This window comes from Marmota flaviventris, chromosome 7 (assembly GCF_047511675.1).
Source record: "Marmota flaviventris isolate mMarFla1 chromosome 7, mMarFla1.hap1, whole genome shotgun sequence".
Classification (NCBI taxonomy): Eukaryota; Metazoa; Chordata; class Mammalia; order Rodentia; family Sciuridae; genus Marmota; species Marmota flaviventris.
In genome coordinates, this window is record NC_092504.1 from 121,458,787 (window position 1) to 121,477,995 (window position 19,209).

General features: G+C 42.2%; 1 protein-coding gene across 5 annotated transcripts in view; it reads left to right on the forward strand.

Moving 5' to 3' along the window:
* Nucleotides 1-8,787: 8,787 nt before the first annotated feature.
* Nr3c2 (nuclear receptor subfamily 3 group C member 2) overlaps nucleotides 8,788-19,209 on the forward strand; it is a 324,777-nt gene continuing 314,355 nt past the window's right edge. The window contains exons 1-2 of one of the 5 annotated variants that reach the window (XM_071614629.1): nucleotides 8,788-9,251; nucleotides 16,996-18,754. In XM_071614629.1, the coding sequence (XP_071470730.1) occupies nucleotides 16,998-18,754 (1,757 nt within the window). In that variant the 5' untranslated portion in view covers nucleotides 8,788-9,251; nucleotides 16,996-16,997. Of the gene's footprint in view, nucleotides 9,252-9,977; nucleotides 10,057-10,580; nucleotides 10,634-11,321; nucleotides 11,545-11,903; nucleotides 12,125-16,995; nucleotides 18,755-19,209 lie in introns of those variants that run through there. The other 4 variants (XM_071614630.1, XM_071614632.1, XM_027926808.2 and 1 more) reach the window with 4 other exon arrangements.

Sequence of the window (19,209 nt, forward strand, 5' to 3'; positions counted from 1 at the left end):
ATTTTTCTCATCTATGTGTGAAATAGAATTAAATTCCTTTCCTATGTATCGGGGGTGGGGGTTCTCTTTATCTGGGAAAGACATCTATACCTATTATAGATCTGAAATATCCACCAAAGGCAATGTGCTAAAGGCTAGATCACCAATCTCTAGCCCTACTGGGAGGTGGTACAACCTTTAGGAGGTAAGGCCTACTTTAAGGAATTGAGGTCACTGGGCTATGTCCTTGAAGGCAGAATTGGGATCCCAGCCCTTCCTCTCTGTGTTTGCTTCCTTACCACCACAAGGCAAGTAACTTTGTTCTATTATGCACTCGCCACCATGATGTTTTGCTTTGCCACAAATCCAAAGCAATGGGGCCAAGCAATCATGGACTGAAACCTCTGAAACCATGAGCCTAAATAAACCTTTCCTCCTTTTATTTTCTCAGGCATTTGTCACAGCAACAGAAATCTGACAAATTTAATATCTGACTAATCCACTGGTATATATGAAACACTTGAAAATTTTGTTAAAAGTCAACATATTGCCAAATAACGTGAGTGGTTAAACTTGTTAAAAAAAAAAAAAAAAAAAAAACTCTGTCCGATTTGGACTGAACACTTTTTTTCTAGGATCAGAATCAAAATAGTTAGCAATTCTTACAACTTATGCTGACCAATCACAATAGTTCTTGTAATGACTTAAAATTAGCATATAATGAATGATATCATCTCTGCTTTTGAACAAAAGAGGATTTAAATTAATTAGGCTAAGAAGAAATAAGTTTAGAAAATGACCCAATAAGAAGTACCATTGGAAGGAACTGAATTTGAATGGTTCTGTCCCAACAATCTGTACTCCCCTAGTGGGCAGTTCTCATTGCTCTGTAGTTATCTTCATTCCTGAGAATCTCACAGAGTACAGGTGATTTTTAAATCCTTTTCCTAAACTGAAACCATCAACTGGATTACCTACCAGCTCTAGTCATAGTTTTGTTTTTGAAGCTGCATGCCTGGAGCCCATCCCAAGTTTTAGATATGGAGCTGTGTATCTGTACCCATGGGTTCTGCATCTACAGATTCTATTAACTGTAGCTCGAAAGTATTTGGGGCCAAAATCTTCCATCTGTATTGAACATGTGCAGGCTTTTTTTTCCTTGTTATTATTCCTTAAATGATACAGTATAGCATTATTTATAAAGCATTTATGTTGTATTAGATATTGTAAGTATTTTAGAAGTTATTTAAAGTAAGTAAGAGGCTGTGTGTAGATTATATGTAAATACTATGTCATTTTATCTAAGGGACTTGAGCAGTCAAGAATTTGGTATTAGAGGGGTTCCCGGAACCAGTGCCCCACCTGGATAACAAGGGACAATTGTCTTAGAACTGATTCACTTTATTCAAATGTCTGAGCAGAGAGTGATGGTAATATCCAGAACTTCTAAAACAGATCAAACTCCATAAATAAGCTCTACCCTCTATAGTTTCTGGCTCCCTTCCTCTCCAACAGTAACCTCTGCCATGACATAGGAATGTTTCCCTCCCATGCAAATATGCTTCTATAGCAAATATGACAAAATGTTCACACCTGGTAACATGAGGGTGGTGACTACCCTAGAGCCTGTGGGATTCTTTTTTTTGTATGCTTGAAATATTTTGTAAAACATTTTTGTAATGTACAAAATATTTTATGCTTAATAGTATTTATAATTAAATATAAATATAACAATATTTTAAAAGATCTATTCCCTGAAGACCTTAAAAGAGCGTACTACAGGGATACTGCTACATCGATGTTCATAGCAGCACAATTCACAATTGCTAGACTGTGGAACCAACCCAGATGCCCTTCAGTAGATGAATGGATAAAAAAAATGTGGCATTTATACACCATGGAGTATTACGCAGCACTAAAAAATGACAAAATCATAGAATTTGCAGGGAAATGGATGGCACTAGAGCAGATTATGCTTAGTGAAGCTAGCCAATCCCTAAAAAACAAATACCAAATGTCTTCTTTGATATAATGAGAGCAACTAAGAACAGAGCAGGGAGGAAGAGCAGGAAGAAAAGATTAACATTAAACAGATACATGAGGTGGGATGGAAAGGGAGAGAAAGGGAAATTGCATGGTAATGGAGGGAGACCCTCATTGTTATACAAAATTACATATAAGAGGTTGTGAGGGGAATGGGAAAATAAACAAGGAGAGAAATGAATTACAGTGGATGGGGTAGTGAGAGAAGATGGGAGGGGAGGGAGGGGGGATAGTAGAGGATAGGAAAGGTAGCAGAATACAACAGTTACTAATAGGGCATTATGTAAAAATGTGGATGTGTAACCGATGTGATTCTGCAATCTGTATTTGGGGTAAAATTGGGAGTTCATAACCAACTTGAATCTATTGTATGAAATATGATATGTCAATAGCTTTATAATGTTTTGAACAACCAATAAAAAAATAAATTAAAAAAAAAGATTCAGTCAAAAATCCTAAATGATTTTAAAAAATGCAAAAGATAAAAATAAACTCATTGACCTCTTATGATTAGTTTTTTTTGTGTATGTGTGTGATGTCACCGTCCACTAGGTTAGACAAACTTAATTTCTTCATGTAAGACTCCTTTCAAAGACTGTCAATGATGTTTGTTTTTCTTTCTGAATGGGTTCCACAGTCTTTTGAGGACAAAAGCTCCAAAGTCTGCTAATAAATCACATCTAGTCTTCTCATACTCCCCTTTGTATTTTGCTCACTCCAGGTCAAAATGGATTTCTAAGTAATACTGGGAATGTAGCGGTATATTTAATTTCTATTAAATTCACTTGATTAGTCGTCAGATCTGTTTCTAAAAATATAGGAATTCTATTTTGATTGAATTTCATTATTCAACTTCTTATAGAAGTAGAATCCTACAATGCCAATATCATTTCTTAATGAGGGGCTAAAATCATGGTCTAAACAGGAAGTCTGGGCCCATGAGAAAAATAAAGAAATCCTCTTCTAAATAATTGGTTAAAAATCAGGAAAGTTCAACTTCAGCACACTTTAAAAAGATTCAGATTGTAAATAATTTTATGCTGCATGTATTTTACCACAATAAAAATGTTAATAAATTTTTTAAAATACTAGGTATAGCCACTAGGGTTTTGTCAACAGCTTATCACATTTAATTGACCTAATATTCCCTTTTGATTGGATGACAACTGAAAAAGAAGCATCAATTAAAGCCTACCTCAAAAGCCATGAGCCCATCTTTATGACACAGTCAGGACAGAGGGAGAGTAATAATCTGAACTTGATATTAAGCAGCATTTTTTTGTTTTGTTTTGTTTAATAATCAATCAGGTTAAAAGGAAATACATGTACTTGTTTTTTAAAAAATAGTAAGATCCAGCTATAATTATCACTAAGTACTTCAAAATAGATTGTGATTTAATATCAATAATTAACATAGCATGTGTGTGTGTATATGCTTTTCACATAGAAAATGTTCAGACATATTTCATTTTAAAATATAGATACTTAATATCAGAGATGTTCACATTAATAAAGTCATATCATACTGTCTGAAAACTATCAACACCTAGAGATTTGCACCTGGCAGGAGGTTTGTGTTGGAAAAATGGAAAGGATATCTAACTTTAATTCTTACTAAAACTGCATGCTTATGAAAAAGAAAGTTCTACCATGCAATTAAAAATGCTCCATATTGAAAGAGCTAATGGGCTGGCAACCCCCAAAGGATTAGCAAACACAAATGCAATATAATAAAAATATCATTTGATAAGAATGCATAAATTCTCTATGTGCCAGCTAGATGAATTTGGAAATACTCAGCTGCTTTCTTTGGGACAGACTCAAAACTTGGATTAGGTCCTCGAAATGAGCAGATGACCTCTGAATAAGATGACGCAGTAAGCTTCTTTAATAATATACCATTACCTCTACTTGTCTTGGAACAAAAAAAAAAAAAAATCACTCAATTTGGGTAGACTACAGGTGAAAGAGAAATTTGACACTTGCAGAGATTTAGTTTTAGTTTGCTTTGTAACACATTACCCATAGCAAATTTACCTCTATCTTTAGGAATAATGAGACATCTGTCATGAAGCTTCTTACATTTTTCTGTCTGCTGCTTCCAGTGTCATATATCTGACATGTGATAACCTCCCTTTATAAACTCTAATGTTAGGGGAAAGATTTTGTTCACTTTGGCTGCCCACATGACTATTCTTGACCTATTTGCAAATATATGACAAGGAACACGGTGCACCCTTTTATTCTGACTTTTCTGTGTCTGATACTGACCACATCTTTTAAGAATAAAATCATCTTTATTATGTGTACAAAGGCATCAGAAAATTAAAATTTAAAAATCCATTGGGCTTCATTTTACCTGGTTATTACCTGTCTCTAATGCATTAGTAACATTTTGTATCAAAATATTTTTTTCTTTTTTTTATGGCTAAACATTTAAATCCTGAAGCATTTGGGGTTTTTTTGCAATCATCTTTGCTGGAATAAAAAAATAGTGTTGATCAAAATGTTGTCTTAGTTGTTACTGACAGCTGTTAAAATGCTTCTAAAAATATAGCAGCAACTACTGAAAAACTAACTGCTCCTGTGAAGTCCTAATGAGAAATTCTAAATGAGTTTTTCATCAAGTTCAACAAAAACTTACGCTTGTTTCCCACACTTGACCCAATGGATTGTTTCACTTTTGTGTGTGTGTGTGTGTGTTTTTGTGTGTGTGTGTGGTTGTTACTGCACATAATACCAGAGAAACAGCCGTGGTGTATAATTCTAATGAACACACAATCATGCAGTTATTTAAGATTAGAATGGTTATTTAAAGGTGATGAATTTCCTCCACTAAACCAAGAATACATGAAAAAGGAGGGGAAATTGAAAATGTCTTTATTTTTGTTAAAATATACTGCTGTAAGATCCTCCCCCCTTTTCAACTACTGTACATTATTTCTAAATTTAGAACATCAGTGTAGGCACACTGAAATCTGATTTGCTTCTAATAATATGGCATACTAATTGTGATGCATGTGCTGTTTGGTGCTCTGTCATCTCAAAATCTGGCCACAGAAATGTATTAAGTTTGTGTATTTTCTATTTAAACTGACTATAAATGGAAGTAAGGTAGACAGATGCATAAATAGGCAAACAAATACAGAAATTAATAAATAATGGAAGTTAATAAAAATATTCCTAATAGTCTAGAAAATTGAGTTTGGGCCATTTTGGATATTAAAAAAAAAAAAAAAAAACCCTGATGTTTTGTGTTTATCTTCTGGTCCACAATTTCTTATTTGCTTGCAGTGTTTATAAACTGTAACATGTGTGTTTTGCAATAAACAAAGAAGAAGTTCTATCTTACATTATTCTCCTATTCATCTTCTCTGACACCCCCCCCCCCTTCTTTCTCTGACTCTCCCTGTCTTTCTCAACTCTTTCCAACAGCTGGTAAGAGACTGAAAAAAATCTAAGCTTTTTAAAAAGAAAAAGAAAATGCCAGTATGGTTAGGCTTATTAATGAAGTTAACTATGACTAAATGCTTTAGCCTTTAACTTTAAAAAATTATTTAATACAGTTATGTGATACCTAATGGTCTTTACTTTCTTGTCAGCAAAGATATGAAGAAGAGGTACATAATACGTTTCAGAATATGTTTAACAATTTTTTTTGGTTTATGATTTTTACAATTTAAAATCTGTGTCTCTCCCCTCCCCCAATGTCAGCTGTTGAAGAAATGGGTTGAGGAACTGGGAATTAAGGGGTGGTTCTGCTAAAGCTGAAAACAAAGATTTAGGGAGGATTTTTTCCAACACAAACTTAGATATTAGGCTTTGTATCTGAAGTTACATAATAGAGGATGTGATGTCACACATGTAAATTGCAAACGCTGAGTCGTGCACTTTGCTGTGGCAAACCTCAGGGAGTTTGACACTAATGGGATGGGGGAGGGAGGTGTCCCCAGGTTCAGTGACTGTGAAAAGGAGGGTGAACAATTGTCAAAGGAGATGTCTGATGCTTCTCTAAGCTGGAAGCTATTTGGCAGCTACATGGGAGATGGAGTTAAGGTCCTTTTCTGTGCTTGTTCTTTCTTAATTTCTAATTTTTTTCAAAAGAAATTTCTATCCTTTTGCAAAGAACAAATATGCTTATCTAAAAGGTTAAAAGAACAAACACTGTTAAGAGAGGTTTAAAAACATGCAAGTAATGACTTTGCTAGGAACTCACTTTTTAAGTTGATGGGACTCTTCATTAATGGGCATCGGAATGAATAGTATTCCTAACAACCTACACACCCTGAGTTCTCTTCTTTGTTGGGGTCTCTCAGAGGCATTACTTGTGGGATGATTCTAAGCAAAACCAGCAACACTTTCTCTTTAAAAGAAATTACCTGGGATCTTCCTCTCAAGCTGTGCTCAGAGGGTCAACAGAGAAAATACAGAGGAATGTGATATACCTGAGGGAAACTTAATCATTCAAATATATTGGCATATGTTTACATCTAAATACTCAGATATTTAAAAAAATAAACTTTCACCCATTAATAATTGCAAGATCCCTTCATATCTCTCCCATAGAATAAGAGAAGCTGACATACATGGCATATGGGGTTCCCCCCCACACAATTAATCAATCTTAGCCTATTAAGACCAAACTATTTTTAAGGCAGGGAAAATTTAAAAAATGTGTGTGATGACCAAGGAAAAACAAAGCAATATATCTTCTAAGTTTCTAAAATTTTGCTGTTCTAAAAACCCCGTTTTGTACCATAGTTTGGTCAAGTTGTCAGTAACTGAGACAACTGTATTTGAGATTATTGATTAAAATAGTAGATGGTATTCCTAGGTAAAGAATTTTTATGGTAAATTATTTTGTAAAGGGGGAAGGAATTGTCAAGGCCTTATTGATCAATTTTGTAAATTGGAATATACAATTTATAGGTTACCATGAATGACAGGTTCATCTAATATTTTTATTATAAAAAATTTCAAGTTAACAAAGAAGTTGAAATGACCACCTGTATACCCCGTACCTAGATTCTTCCATTAATACTGTACTACATACATGCGTTATTACATATCTTTCCATCCTTCTGTTATCAATCCATCAATGTCAATCCATCTTATTTTTGATGCATTTCCAAACTCAGCTCACAGATAAGAGTACACTTTTAAATGATTCTTTTAAAAGATCACTTAACATATATCATGTTAATTTTGAAATACATATTATTTAAATATTTTCTCCATTTCACCTAGGTATATCTTCACAAATATTAATGTGGAAGCCTTTCTTACAAATAAGAAGCAGGTAAAAGGTTGTTTTGCTGAAAGCCAAAATGCCATCTCGAGCCATATAAGAACCAAATAGTGTAACATTATGTGGGTGACAGAAGGAATGGGAAACTCCATACTGGGAGAGTGGGACTGTGGTTGGATGAGGCAAAAGACTGTTTTGTCAGGGCAGCTCCGCTTTTAACGTGGTACTATTTGGGAAGGGATTAGCAAGTTTCACAGCTATTTAGGAACAAAACGCTAAAGAACCTAGATAAGAGGGGCCAATGGAGACTGCATAAAACTATAGGAAAAGGAGTGTTTAAGCTAGAAAAGGGGCGTGTGTGAGGTCACTTCCAGATACAGGACAAGCAGGTGAACCTAGTTTTAAACGACACTCACTAGTCTTCCCCGCGCCCTGCAATCTCCCACCCGAAGGTATGGGCAACGGCGCGGTAGACGAATCGGGCAGAAATGCTATCTCGCACACCCGCGAGTGCCCGTGAACACGCGCGTACACACACACACACACACGCACACATCGCTCCTGTTGAGGGGGATTAGTGTGTCTGCGATTGGGGATGTGGGACTTTGGAGAGGCTCAAGAGTGAGGACGCTGTAGACAGACCCGCAGGGCGGCGGGCGCGGGAGAATTCCGGGATCGCAGCTCCCGGGTCCATCCTCCGCCCCCCGCCGCGTGCCCGCGCGCCGTCCGCCGCCACCCCGCCAGGCTCCACCGCCCCCCTTTCACTTTCGCATCTGCGTAGGTGTCTGCCGGGGCGAGCGCGAGGGCGCGGGGGCGCGCGGGGCGACGCGGGGGCGCGCGGAACGCGGCGAGGGAGGGGTCCTGGCGCTCGGCCCCTTCCTGGGCTCGCTCAGCCCGGCTGCCGCCACCGGCGTCTGTTTCGCCGTCAGAGCCAGGGGACCGGCGGCGGCCGCCGCTCCTCTCTACTCTCCTACACGCCCCCGCGCGCAGACACCCGGTCGTTCCTCGGCGCCCCCCCCACGGTGGGGGTGGGGCAGAGGCACGGCGAGCCCGGGAGAGGCGGGGAGAGGAGCAGCCTCTTGGGGTGGGCAGCGGGGGAGCAGGAAAAGAAACTTTTCCTTCCCGCCCCCGGCTCGTGGTCCTCGGCCCTTGATTACCACCTTGGGTGGGAACTGCACCTGAGACCCGGCTAGAGGTTAGGGCCGGACTTTGGGGGGCCGCAGAAAGGGGAGGAAGGGGTACGTGCATTTGGGTTCCCTTTTCCCTCGGCCTCCTTGCTGTCAGTGGCTGGGGTTGGGAGGGCGGCCACTGGTGCCCTCAGCCCTGTTTCCCACCAGCTGGTGGTCCGACACCGGGCTACCTCCTCCTGCTAGTGAGGGTGTGACCCAGGGAGTGGGCTGTGGCGCCGCGGGCTCCCCCTGCGGCCGCCCCCCCCCCCCCCCCCCGTTTCTCTCTCACTGTCTCTCTCTCTATCTCTCTCTCTCTCGCTCTCTCACACACACACACACACACACACACACGCACATACACACACTCGCTCACGCTCGGCCGCCGAGCTGTCACCGGCCACCCCAGGCCCTGGGAGGGGGCGCGGAAAGCCGCGCTGCTGGGCAGCGTGCGCGGGATCATCCCGCCGGACTGGCTGACTCCCAGGGCCAACACCGTCAACGCCGGCGGACAAGCAGCCCCGGGAGAGGGGACCGCCTGAGGCCCGGCCGCCGCTGCTGGGGGCGAGCGTGTGCCCGCGGCCCCCTCTAACGCGATTTGGCGCCGCTGACTCGCCACCTCCTGCAGGGTAACCACACTATCGCTCCATTGCTCTACCCACCGTCAGTAGGGTGACTGCCGGGATTATCATCCTCTCCATCCTCACAGCCGGCCAGCTAATATTGGACTTGCTAGAGGCGGCAGCAGTGGCGGCGGCGGGAGTCTCGCTGCCCCTCTCCCTCCGCCCCAGCCTCCCCACCATGTCCTAGAAAAGGTGAGTGCAGCGACAGTCACTTTGCGCTGACGGCGGCAGAAAGGGGCCCGAAGAGTGCGGGAGCGGCCCCTGGGAAGGCAGGGTCAGCGCAGAGGGCAGAGGGCGCGGGTTGGCGCACCGAGGTGGGCTGCGGGTTGGAGGCGAGATGCCTGCTGGGCCGCCTCGGGGCAAGGGTGCTGGGCGGCCGGCGAGCGTGAGCCGCGGCTGCCCCTGCACGGTTCTAACCTAGATTTTGCAAGAAGCTGAGATCCAGGGCAAGATCAGCCCTCCCCAAAGGAGGTGAAAACTTAGTAAAAGAGACACGTCCTTTCCTTTAATAATGAATAATTCGGCAACGCTGGCTGAGCCGCCACCGCTGCTTCGCACGCCCTGGCCCTAGGTCTGGGACTCCCTTTGCTCCTGCCCGCCGCTCGCGCGGCCAGGACAAGATCGATGCCCGACTGCCCGCCGGGCGGGGAGAGCGCGCGTGACGGCGGGCCCCGCGGGAAAGTTGGAACGCTCGGCGGGGACTCCTGGTTGCAGGAGCGCGGGGGGGCGAGTACTGGAGTCGGGGGTCCGGACCAGCTTGCCAGTGCAGCTGCTGTCTCCCGGAGTTCCCGACTGGCGCGGCTGAGAGTTCGAGTCTCCCCGGGTTCGGGTCCGGAATCCCGAAGCTTAACTAACTGTAAGAAGAGGAGGGGCCTTTGGGCACAGGGTGCCCTCCTTCCCTCACTGCTTTGGCCAGCGCGGAGCAAGGGTGAGGCGGGAGCTGCACAGCTGCCGCCGCCGGCCTGCGGGTCGCCAAGGGCCGGGGGACCAGATTTAGGTGTGTACGTCACTGATGCTGACTCTGGGCCAACCGGGAGCCTAAAACGGAGCCTCTTACGAGGAACCTAAAAGTCCTTAGAAATTGAAGTTAAGGAGCCCATCCTTCTGCTTAGTAACGGCAGCGTTTGGGTGGGCGGGAGGAGAATCCAGGTGGGGGCGGTTGGAGGGAAACCGAAAATTCTTGGTGCAGACTCTTGATCCTTAGAAAACAGTTTGGTTCCTTTCCTCCCTCCTGCATGTTTGTCCCGATTTATGTGCACCCCTTCCACCCAATATAAAGTGAATATACTCATAGTAAGCCCTATTTCATATTGAACTAGTGGAAAAATCCAATACTAAAGTATTAAGTACAGCAACAAAATTATAAGGAAGGAGAGCGGCAGCTCTTGACCCTGGCACTTTTTTTTTTTTTGGGTGGGGGTGGGGTAGGGTGGGAGGAAAGCTGTGTTTAAAGGGCTTTGGCTGCACTGCAATCACCCGCTTTCCTGCACGGTTAAAACAAGGAAATTCAAATCGAGTGGGAACGTGATCCTCTTGCTCGCTGGCAGTGGAGACTGCGGCTGCTCTGCTGAGAGGTAACTCAGGAGACCGAGGAAGGGGGCGGGGAGAGGAACCTCGGGGTCTAGTGAAGCCCACGCGGAGTCTTCTCCTATGCGCAGACGCTGTGGGCGGCCCTGGGGTCACGGCTGCAGCTCACCTGGCGCTGCAGGTGGAGAGCCGGAGGGGATAACACTTTGATTGCTCGCGGAAAAACCCGACTTCTTCCGCGTCACTACACTTTTCACATCTCTCCAGGTATCCTGGGGTCGGCCAGGAGGAGAGCTGATTAGTCAAGAGCAGGTTTGGGGCGGTCAAGCGAGGGGGATCGGAGGGCACAGCCGGGATAGGTCTCTGGTGTCATAATCACCGTCCGGACCCCCAAGCGCCCGCCGCCGCTGCGGCTTTAAGGAAGCTGCCGAGTCCAGGCTGTGTCGCAGCAACTTTGTATCAGTCATGTCGCCCGCCCCGTGACTGACAGCTAAGATTGTCCAATGAGAAGCCTGCCTGACCCGTGCAGCGTGGAGCCTTGCTTCCCTTCGGGCCAATGGGAAGGGCTCAGGGGGGCGGGATAGCAACCTGAACTTTATCTGGACATGTGACCCGTTTTTAAAAGGACCGGCTCTCCAGTTGGCCAACTCCCCCTCCGGGCTTATGCCCGCCCTCTCTCCCCCTTTTGCCCGCTTTGGCCCTGCCCCCTCCTCTCAGCTTCTCCGCCCGGGGTGTCATTGGGCCCGGAGACGCAAGCCAACTTCTGGCTGCTCAGAGGAAACCCGTGCAGTCACCTGGGTGCAAGAGCATTACTGCCTCGAGCTCTCCCGCTGCAGGGAGGGCGGCACTCGCTGGCCTGGATGTGGTTGGATTTAGGAGGGCTCCGCAGCAGGGGTGTCGTGGCGGTGGCAAGCGCTGCAACAGGTAGACGGCGAGAGACGGACCCTGGCCGAGGCAGGTGTGTAGGGGTGCTCAGCCGGCCGCCTCTTGCCTTGCTAGGCGTGCGGCCGCGGCGCGGGTGCGTGCACTTCGCAGGGAGAAGTGGCTGCGTAATCCGGAGGCACAGTCAGTATGGTGCTGTGTGCTTGTTGTTTTGTTTTGGTTTTCCACTTTTTCCCCCCTTTGGCCGCCAGAGGACTATTTTGGGAAAGTTTGGCCACTTTGGATAAATGCCCTCTAACGAGCAGCTTTTAACCGCCTTTGGCTGTGGGAGGTCTACCACCCTTCTGTTTCCCCAAAGATGAATTTCAGATCGTTTTCCTTGTACAAATTTTAAAGGACGTTGAAATAATATTTCTTTCCTCTATCAATTGCGGAAGCTTCCAAATCTCGGCCGGAGGTGTAGCGGAAAAAGGGCAATTGAAGGAGATATAGATCCCGTATGAAAGGGGCTCTGGAAATTCGTGCATTTCCCGTTCCCTAATATTCCCCCAAACTCTTGAGATCGGCTATGTTTTCTGTGATCCTTTGGAATTCTAAGGGCAGGGGAGAAGGTATGAATCTTCTTTTGGTGGCATCCTTGAAGCGCTGAATTTTAGGTGCGTGGCTTTTCTATTGATTTTTGAAAGATCAAGTTTAAATCATAATGATTATGGCACCATCAGTTTTAATTATTTATTAGTGCATAGGAGTTAGGAAAACTTTTGCTAGCAGAGGAGTTTTTGGAACCTCCGACTTTTAAAGGCAACAAATTGCTTCCTAACATTTTGTAATGCCATTTCTCTAGGTGCTGTTATTGAAGATATTTACATAGGAACAATAACAGCATTCTCCATCTGTGAAGTTTTAATTTCATGTTTGACATGGCATTATCGCAGAAAGGCTTGAAGTTTTGAAAATAAAATCTAAAAGTGGAGCTTTTTACTTAAAAGGAGGCATAGTTTTGTTTGGGGATTTTGGAAAGATCAGGTGGCCCAACGAATTAGGTGAGTGAATAGAAATCAGTTGTGCCTAATTCTGAGTGGTTCTCCAGCTCTCTTAGGTGACCTTGGGCAGATGTCTTTCATTTACCTTATCTTTAAAAGAGGGGAAAGTAATAGTTCTCTAAGAGTGAATGACAAAAGATGGTTAATATATACTAAACTTATACAGCTATGTAACTTAATGGTGATTATGAATTTCTGAAGACTTAGTCATTAAGTGGTATCTGATAGTGAAATAACTACAGAAAATGATGCTGTTAAAATGAGACTATGTGGGGGGATAAGAAAAGTGAAACTGTTTTGAGATAAAATACAAATTCCTAAGGATCTTTAATTATATTCCTGGGGGGGGGGAAAAACCTACTTCCTTATGGAAAAGGGTAATTTCACATGGACTATAAAACATGAAAATTTGAAGTCAGGTTTTCTTGTATAAAAATAGTGTTTAAGAGCTTTTATATGCCTTAAAATAGAACCTCCATCAGGCTTTTCCTTACAATGTAAATGTTCTTTTGTCCTGGGGGAGGCCACTTACATCAAAATTGAAGGTGTATGAGGATTTTTGCCCACATAATATGCATTATAAGGCATGCAAGACTGATTTTTATGCAAATTTATATGTGTTGTGTGTTTATGTATGTATATGAATGTGTGTATGTATATCCCTCTCTGCTTCATTTTATGCTTTAGTATCAAAAACTTTCTCTTTACTTTCTGGATATTAAGTTTTGTAAGGATCATAGTCATCAGCTAGTTTTTTCAGTATTCACTAGTATGTTCAGGTTGACTGAAATTATGCCCAAGCCATGGTCATTATGCTAATTCTTTTTTTTTTTAAATTTTCTTTTAGCAGTAGATGAATACAATACCTTTTTTTTTTGGGGGGGGGGTGCTGGGTATTGAACCCAGGGCCTTGTGCATAGGAGACACTCTACCAACTGATCTACCTCTCCAGCCCCAATACCTTTGTTTTATTCATTTATTTTTATGTGGTGCTGAGGATCGAACCCAGTGCTTCACACATGCTAGGCAAGTGCTCTACCACTGAGCCATAACCCCAGCCCCTCATTATGCTAATTCTAAAAAGACAACTTAGGTTTCCAGGACAACATAGGAAATGAATTTCTAACATGATCCATTTTTTATAGACAAGACTAATTAAAATAATAGGAAAAATTCAGCATGAAATATTTCAATAATTTTTAAAAAAATGACCTCAACTGCAGTGGAAGCCACCCAGATGTTTGATATCCTCTGTTATTGTGTGTTTATTGTCAACCTTTACTCTATTTCCTTTGTTGAGAGGTATGTGAGGTTGGCAGATGAGAATACCTTAAACAAATCTAATTTAGATTTCAGCAAAGCCTTTGGCAAATTCTTAAATGATAGTCCTGTCAATAACATAGTGAAGTATAGGCTGCTTTATGATATTGTTCAGAGAGTTCAGGGCTAGTGAAACAGGACTTAGAAAGTTGTGATCAGCTGTCTGATGTTAGCTGATAAGCTGCTTCCTTATAGAGTCTGCTTTAAGATAGTCCTTGGCTCAGGGTCTCATAGAGATTCTCTTTGAATCTTCATAATAGCCTTATAGAGCTGGCATATGGCTCATGCTTTAGAGCAGAGTGATGAAAAGCGCCCTTCAGAATATTAGTAGGTGTTTTGTGAAGAAAGGGTGTCAGTAGCCAAATTATTTAGGGAATGCTAGATTAAAAAGTAAAGTGACTTCTGCATTGTAGAATGTCCCCAAGGTTCTAGAAATGCACATTTTACTGTATGAGACCTCAAGAGAGCAATGAGTGACCAATCTTCCCAAAAGACAGTTGGGAGAATGAATTTTTTGGAACATCATCTGGGTGGGATCCTCCTTCAGACTCAGGGTAGGCCCCAGAGAGAGAATAAGGCTGTGGCCCTGGTAGTAGAGTGTGCCAGTGGAGGCCCTTTGGTAAGGATAACTTCTAGGCCTTTGGGTAGATGGTGATGCAGTGTACTAGGAAAGCAGTGTGAATTGGGGTGTGAAGGGAGTGAGATACACACAAAGTGTTCCGTTTTAGACACAAATAGGCATGCAGTGAATTTGAACCTAAAACATCTGTACCTTCATTCACCTTTGGTGTGGGGAAAACAGAATATTTTTAGATACAGGGGAAGCACATCATATTTAATATTTTCAACCTGTGGCTATAGCTAAATAGTTTTTCCAGTGAGTATAAAAGTCCAGTATTACCCATTTGGGTTCCCATACACTATTTTTTTATGTTCAACTTTTAGTTGGTTTTTATCTATACCAGTTTTTTTTAGCTGAAATTACCTGATAATATCTCAACTTTTGTAATTTGATTTATTTTCTCACTGTTTGTAATTGATTTTTGATTAGGAATTCATAGAATAATGTTCTTTAAGTGAACGCATGCTACGTAGTCGGTAGATTTTAATGTTCTCAAATTAAGTATTGATTATCGTATCATAGTTTAACATTTTTTATTTGTGCTTTAATATTCATGGGGGACATAGTATTAAAATTGATAGTTTGTCATCTCAGAACTTAACATCTAGTAGTGAATACAGAAAAGTCAGAGGTAATTATAATGCTCTGGACAATTTGGGCATTCAATTTCATTATAGAGCCTTGTGATAGCTAATGTTAACTTATTTGGTAGGGTCATTTTTTCAATGGAATCTAATATGAGTTCTGTAGAAGAACTTCCTGGTCTCTATTTTTTTTAGTAGGGAGGATGGAAGGTAAAAGAGGTGGAGCCTAAAGGAAGCTCATATACAAAACTGTAGAAATGGCAGTATCCTTTGGCCGGAGATGATTTAGACTTAAAAGGACTTGAAAAACGCATCCAGAAAAAAATTTATGGCACAAGAGTTAATTTTCTGTAAAATGTCTCTTTAGAGTGGTGATTTCAACCAGGGGTGATTTTTGTCCTCTAGGGATATTTGGTATTGTCTGGAGAAATTTTTGGTTGTCAGGAGTGGGAAGGGTTCACGTTCATGGCATCTAGTGGGTAGGGATCGGGGATACTGCTAAAGATGTCATAATTCATAGGACAGACCGCCACAAGAATCATCTGGTCCAAAATGTGCCAAGGCTGAGAAACCAGCTTTGCCACTTAGCTGTGTGGCCAGTGCCTCAGTTTTCCCACTTGTATTATTTAGATAGTATTTTTCACCCATCGAATAGGGTTGTTTGTAAGGATAAAAGAGTTAGTAAATGTAAAAGGCTTTTATAATATCACATTGAATTATATAGTACACAAGAATTTTATAAACACAGCCCATTATCTACCCAGGAACTGATATCTAGTAGAACTAATGATATGATGATATCTACAACAATCCTTGGTCTCCTTGGGCACCCAGACTATGCCTGTTCATTTATCACTACCATTTCAGTAGTATCAGTACCATTTCAGCACAGGATATAACAAACACTTGGTAAATGCTGTTGAGTGAATGAATGGCTTAAAATTTTTAGGATCCCTTTAGATCTCCCTCCATTCACTGTGGAGAATAAAAGCATCTGACCTTAGGGAGTCTTTTTAGCAGAGAGACCACTAGGCAAAGGTTCATGCCAGAGTCCTGGCCAGTACTGAAATATAGTGAAGAACCCTGGCATTCCTGAGCTGTCATACAGCCTCTCTGATCTGTGGACAAACTCAATTGAGGTATATAAGCCTTTACTTTTCGGAATTGACACCAAATCATCCTTATCACTAATTATTTTAAGAAAGTCTTAAAATTAAAAAAATTAAATTATTCTCCTATGATAATTTCCTATGATAATTAACTATGATAAATATACTTGTTAAATTTTATTTGTTTACAGAAAAGACTGGCTAAAATAATAGAATTCAGGATAAAATATTTCAGTAATCTTATGTTTTAAAAAAATCCACCCCGTACTGCTAGACGTCCTTCATTTTTGTATGTTTATTGCCACCTTTACTCTATTTCCTTTGTTGAGTGCATTTATTTGCATTTCCATGTTGTTTTTAACAAGGCCATGTATTAGATATGGCAGGAAACTTCCATATGATCAAAAGATTCCCAATAGCATTGGAGTCAGAAGATTGAGTTGCAAGCCCAACTTTGTTCACCGTCTCTGAGTTCAGGCAGATCACCCCACCTTGATAAATTCTGTTTGTCTTTTGACTGCCTCATCACTTTCCAGGGTTATTTTAATGTTATTTAATATTCAAGTAAGTTAAATATTCATCACAAAATCTAAAGGCTATATTAGAGCAAATATTAAATTTAGATGCAAAGTAGTTTTATATGATCAGTTTCTTATTTTGGCTTCTGGAGAAGTTAGTCAATATTCTGTTATGTCAGCACCCAAGAAGGTAAGTTTTAATATAATGAGAACTATTGCTTATAATAAGTAGACCGAGCATGTGTAGCGTACGTAATGCAATTTTAGAATAATTGTTAGCATAATAACATCATAACTAATTCTGACATTTTAATATAATTTTTTTTGTTAGCTATGGAGACCAAAGGCTACCACAGTCTCCCTGAAGGTCTAGATATGGAAAGACGGTGGAGTCAAGTTTCTCAGGCTGTGGAGCGTTCTTCCCTGGGACCCACAGAGAGGACCGATGAGAGTAACTACATGGAGATTGTCAACGTAAGCTGTGTTTCCGGTGCTATTCCAAACAGCAGTACTCAAGGAAGCAGCAAAGAAAAACACGAACTACTCCCCTGCCTTCAGCAAGACAATAATCGGTCTGGGACTTTAACATCTGACATTAAAACCGAGCTGGAATCGAAGGAGCTTTCAGCCACAGTAGCTGAGTCCATGGGTTTGTACATGGATTCTGTACGAGATGCTGACTACGCCTTTGATCAGCAGAACCAACAAGGAAGCGTGAGCCCAGCAAAGATTTACCAAAACGTGGAACAGCTGGTGAAGTTTTACAAAGAGAATGGCCATCGTCCTTCCACTCTAAGTAGTGTGAGCAGGCCCTTGAGATCATTTATGTCTGACTCCGGGAGCTCCATGAACAGTGGGGTCATGCGTGCCATTGTTAAAAGCCCTATCATGTGTCACGACAAGAGCCCCTCTGTTTGCAGCCCTCTGAACATGACATCTTCAGTTTGCAGCCCTGCTGGAATCAACTCCGTGTCCTCCACCACAACCAGCTTTGGCAGTTTCTCAGTGCACAGCCCCATCACCCAAGGAACTCCTCTGACGTGCTCCCCTAATGTTGAAAACCGAAGCTCCCGGTCGCACAGCCCCGCACATGCTAGCAACATGGGCTCTCCTCTCTCAAGTCCGTTGAGTAGCATGAAATCCCCAATTTCCAGCCCTCCCAGTCACTGCAGCGTAAAATCTCCAGTCTCCAGTCCTAATAACGCCACTCTGCGCTCCTCGGTGTCCAGCCCTGCAAATCTCAATAACTCAAGGTGCTCTGTTTCCAGCCCTTCCAACACGAATAACAGATCCACGCTTTCAAGCCCTACAGCCAGTACTGTGGGATCCATCTGCAGCCCTATAAACAATGCCTTCAGCTACCCTGCTTCTGGCACCTCTGCTGGAGCCGGTGCAACCCGGGATGTGGTTCCCAGTCCAGACACACACGAGAAAGGTGCTCACGAGGTCCCTTTTCCTAAGACCGAGGAAGTCGAGAATGCCATCTCAAATGGTGTGACTGGCCAGCTCAACATTGTTCAGTACATAAAGCCAGAACCAGATGGAGCTTTTAGCAGCTCCTGTCTAGGAGGAAATAGCAAAATCAATTCTGAGTCTCCGTTCTCAGTACCAATAAAGCAAGAATCAACCAAGCACTCATGTTCAGGCACCTCTTTCAAAGGAAACCCAACAGTAAACCCATTTCCATTTATGGATGGCTCATATTTTTCCTTTATGGATGATAAAGACTATTACTCCCTATCAGGAATTTTAGGACCACCTGTGCCCGGCTTTGATGGTAACTGTGAAGGCAGTGGATTCCCAATGGGGATTAAACAAGAACCAGATGATGGGAGTTATTACCCAGAGGCCAGCATCCCTTCGTCTGCCATTGTTGGCGTGAATTCCAGCGGACAGTCCTTTCACTACAGGATTGGTGCTCAAGGTACAATATCTTTATCACGATCTGCTAGAGACCAATCTTTCCAACACCTGAGTTCCTTTCCTCCTGTCAGTACTTTAGTGGAGTCATGGAAATCACACGGTGATCTGTCATCTAGAAGAAGTGATGGATATCCGGTCCTAGAATACATTCCAGAAAACGTGTCAAGGTAAGTTTTTTCCCCCCCTCTCTATTTTTTTTTTTTAAATCATGTCTCTATCAAATGTTGAAGGTTAGCTTTAGCTTTATTACATTTGAATTTATTACTGTTTTATTTTTGTTTTTACAATGGTTTTCTAGTTCTCCCCTTTGCTTGTTGATATAATGGTATAATGTTTTTGATGTAGAGGTACCGAACATTCTTAAAATCCTCTAGAAAATATCCCTGTTGACTTTGTAGGAGCATGTATACCATTGTCTGTTTTAGATTTTTGGAAAATGTTCATTTTCCACACCAGTTACTATATTTACTTTAGTAGACAAATGCTAGATATATATTTTTCCCTTTAGCTGTTTTCTGCATCAAATTATTTTCTTTATGGTCTTAGTCTTTCTAAAAAATTTTTGTATCATTTTCTTGGTTGTGAAAAATGAAAACCCCAATTTGTTAGGCACAAACTTCCC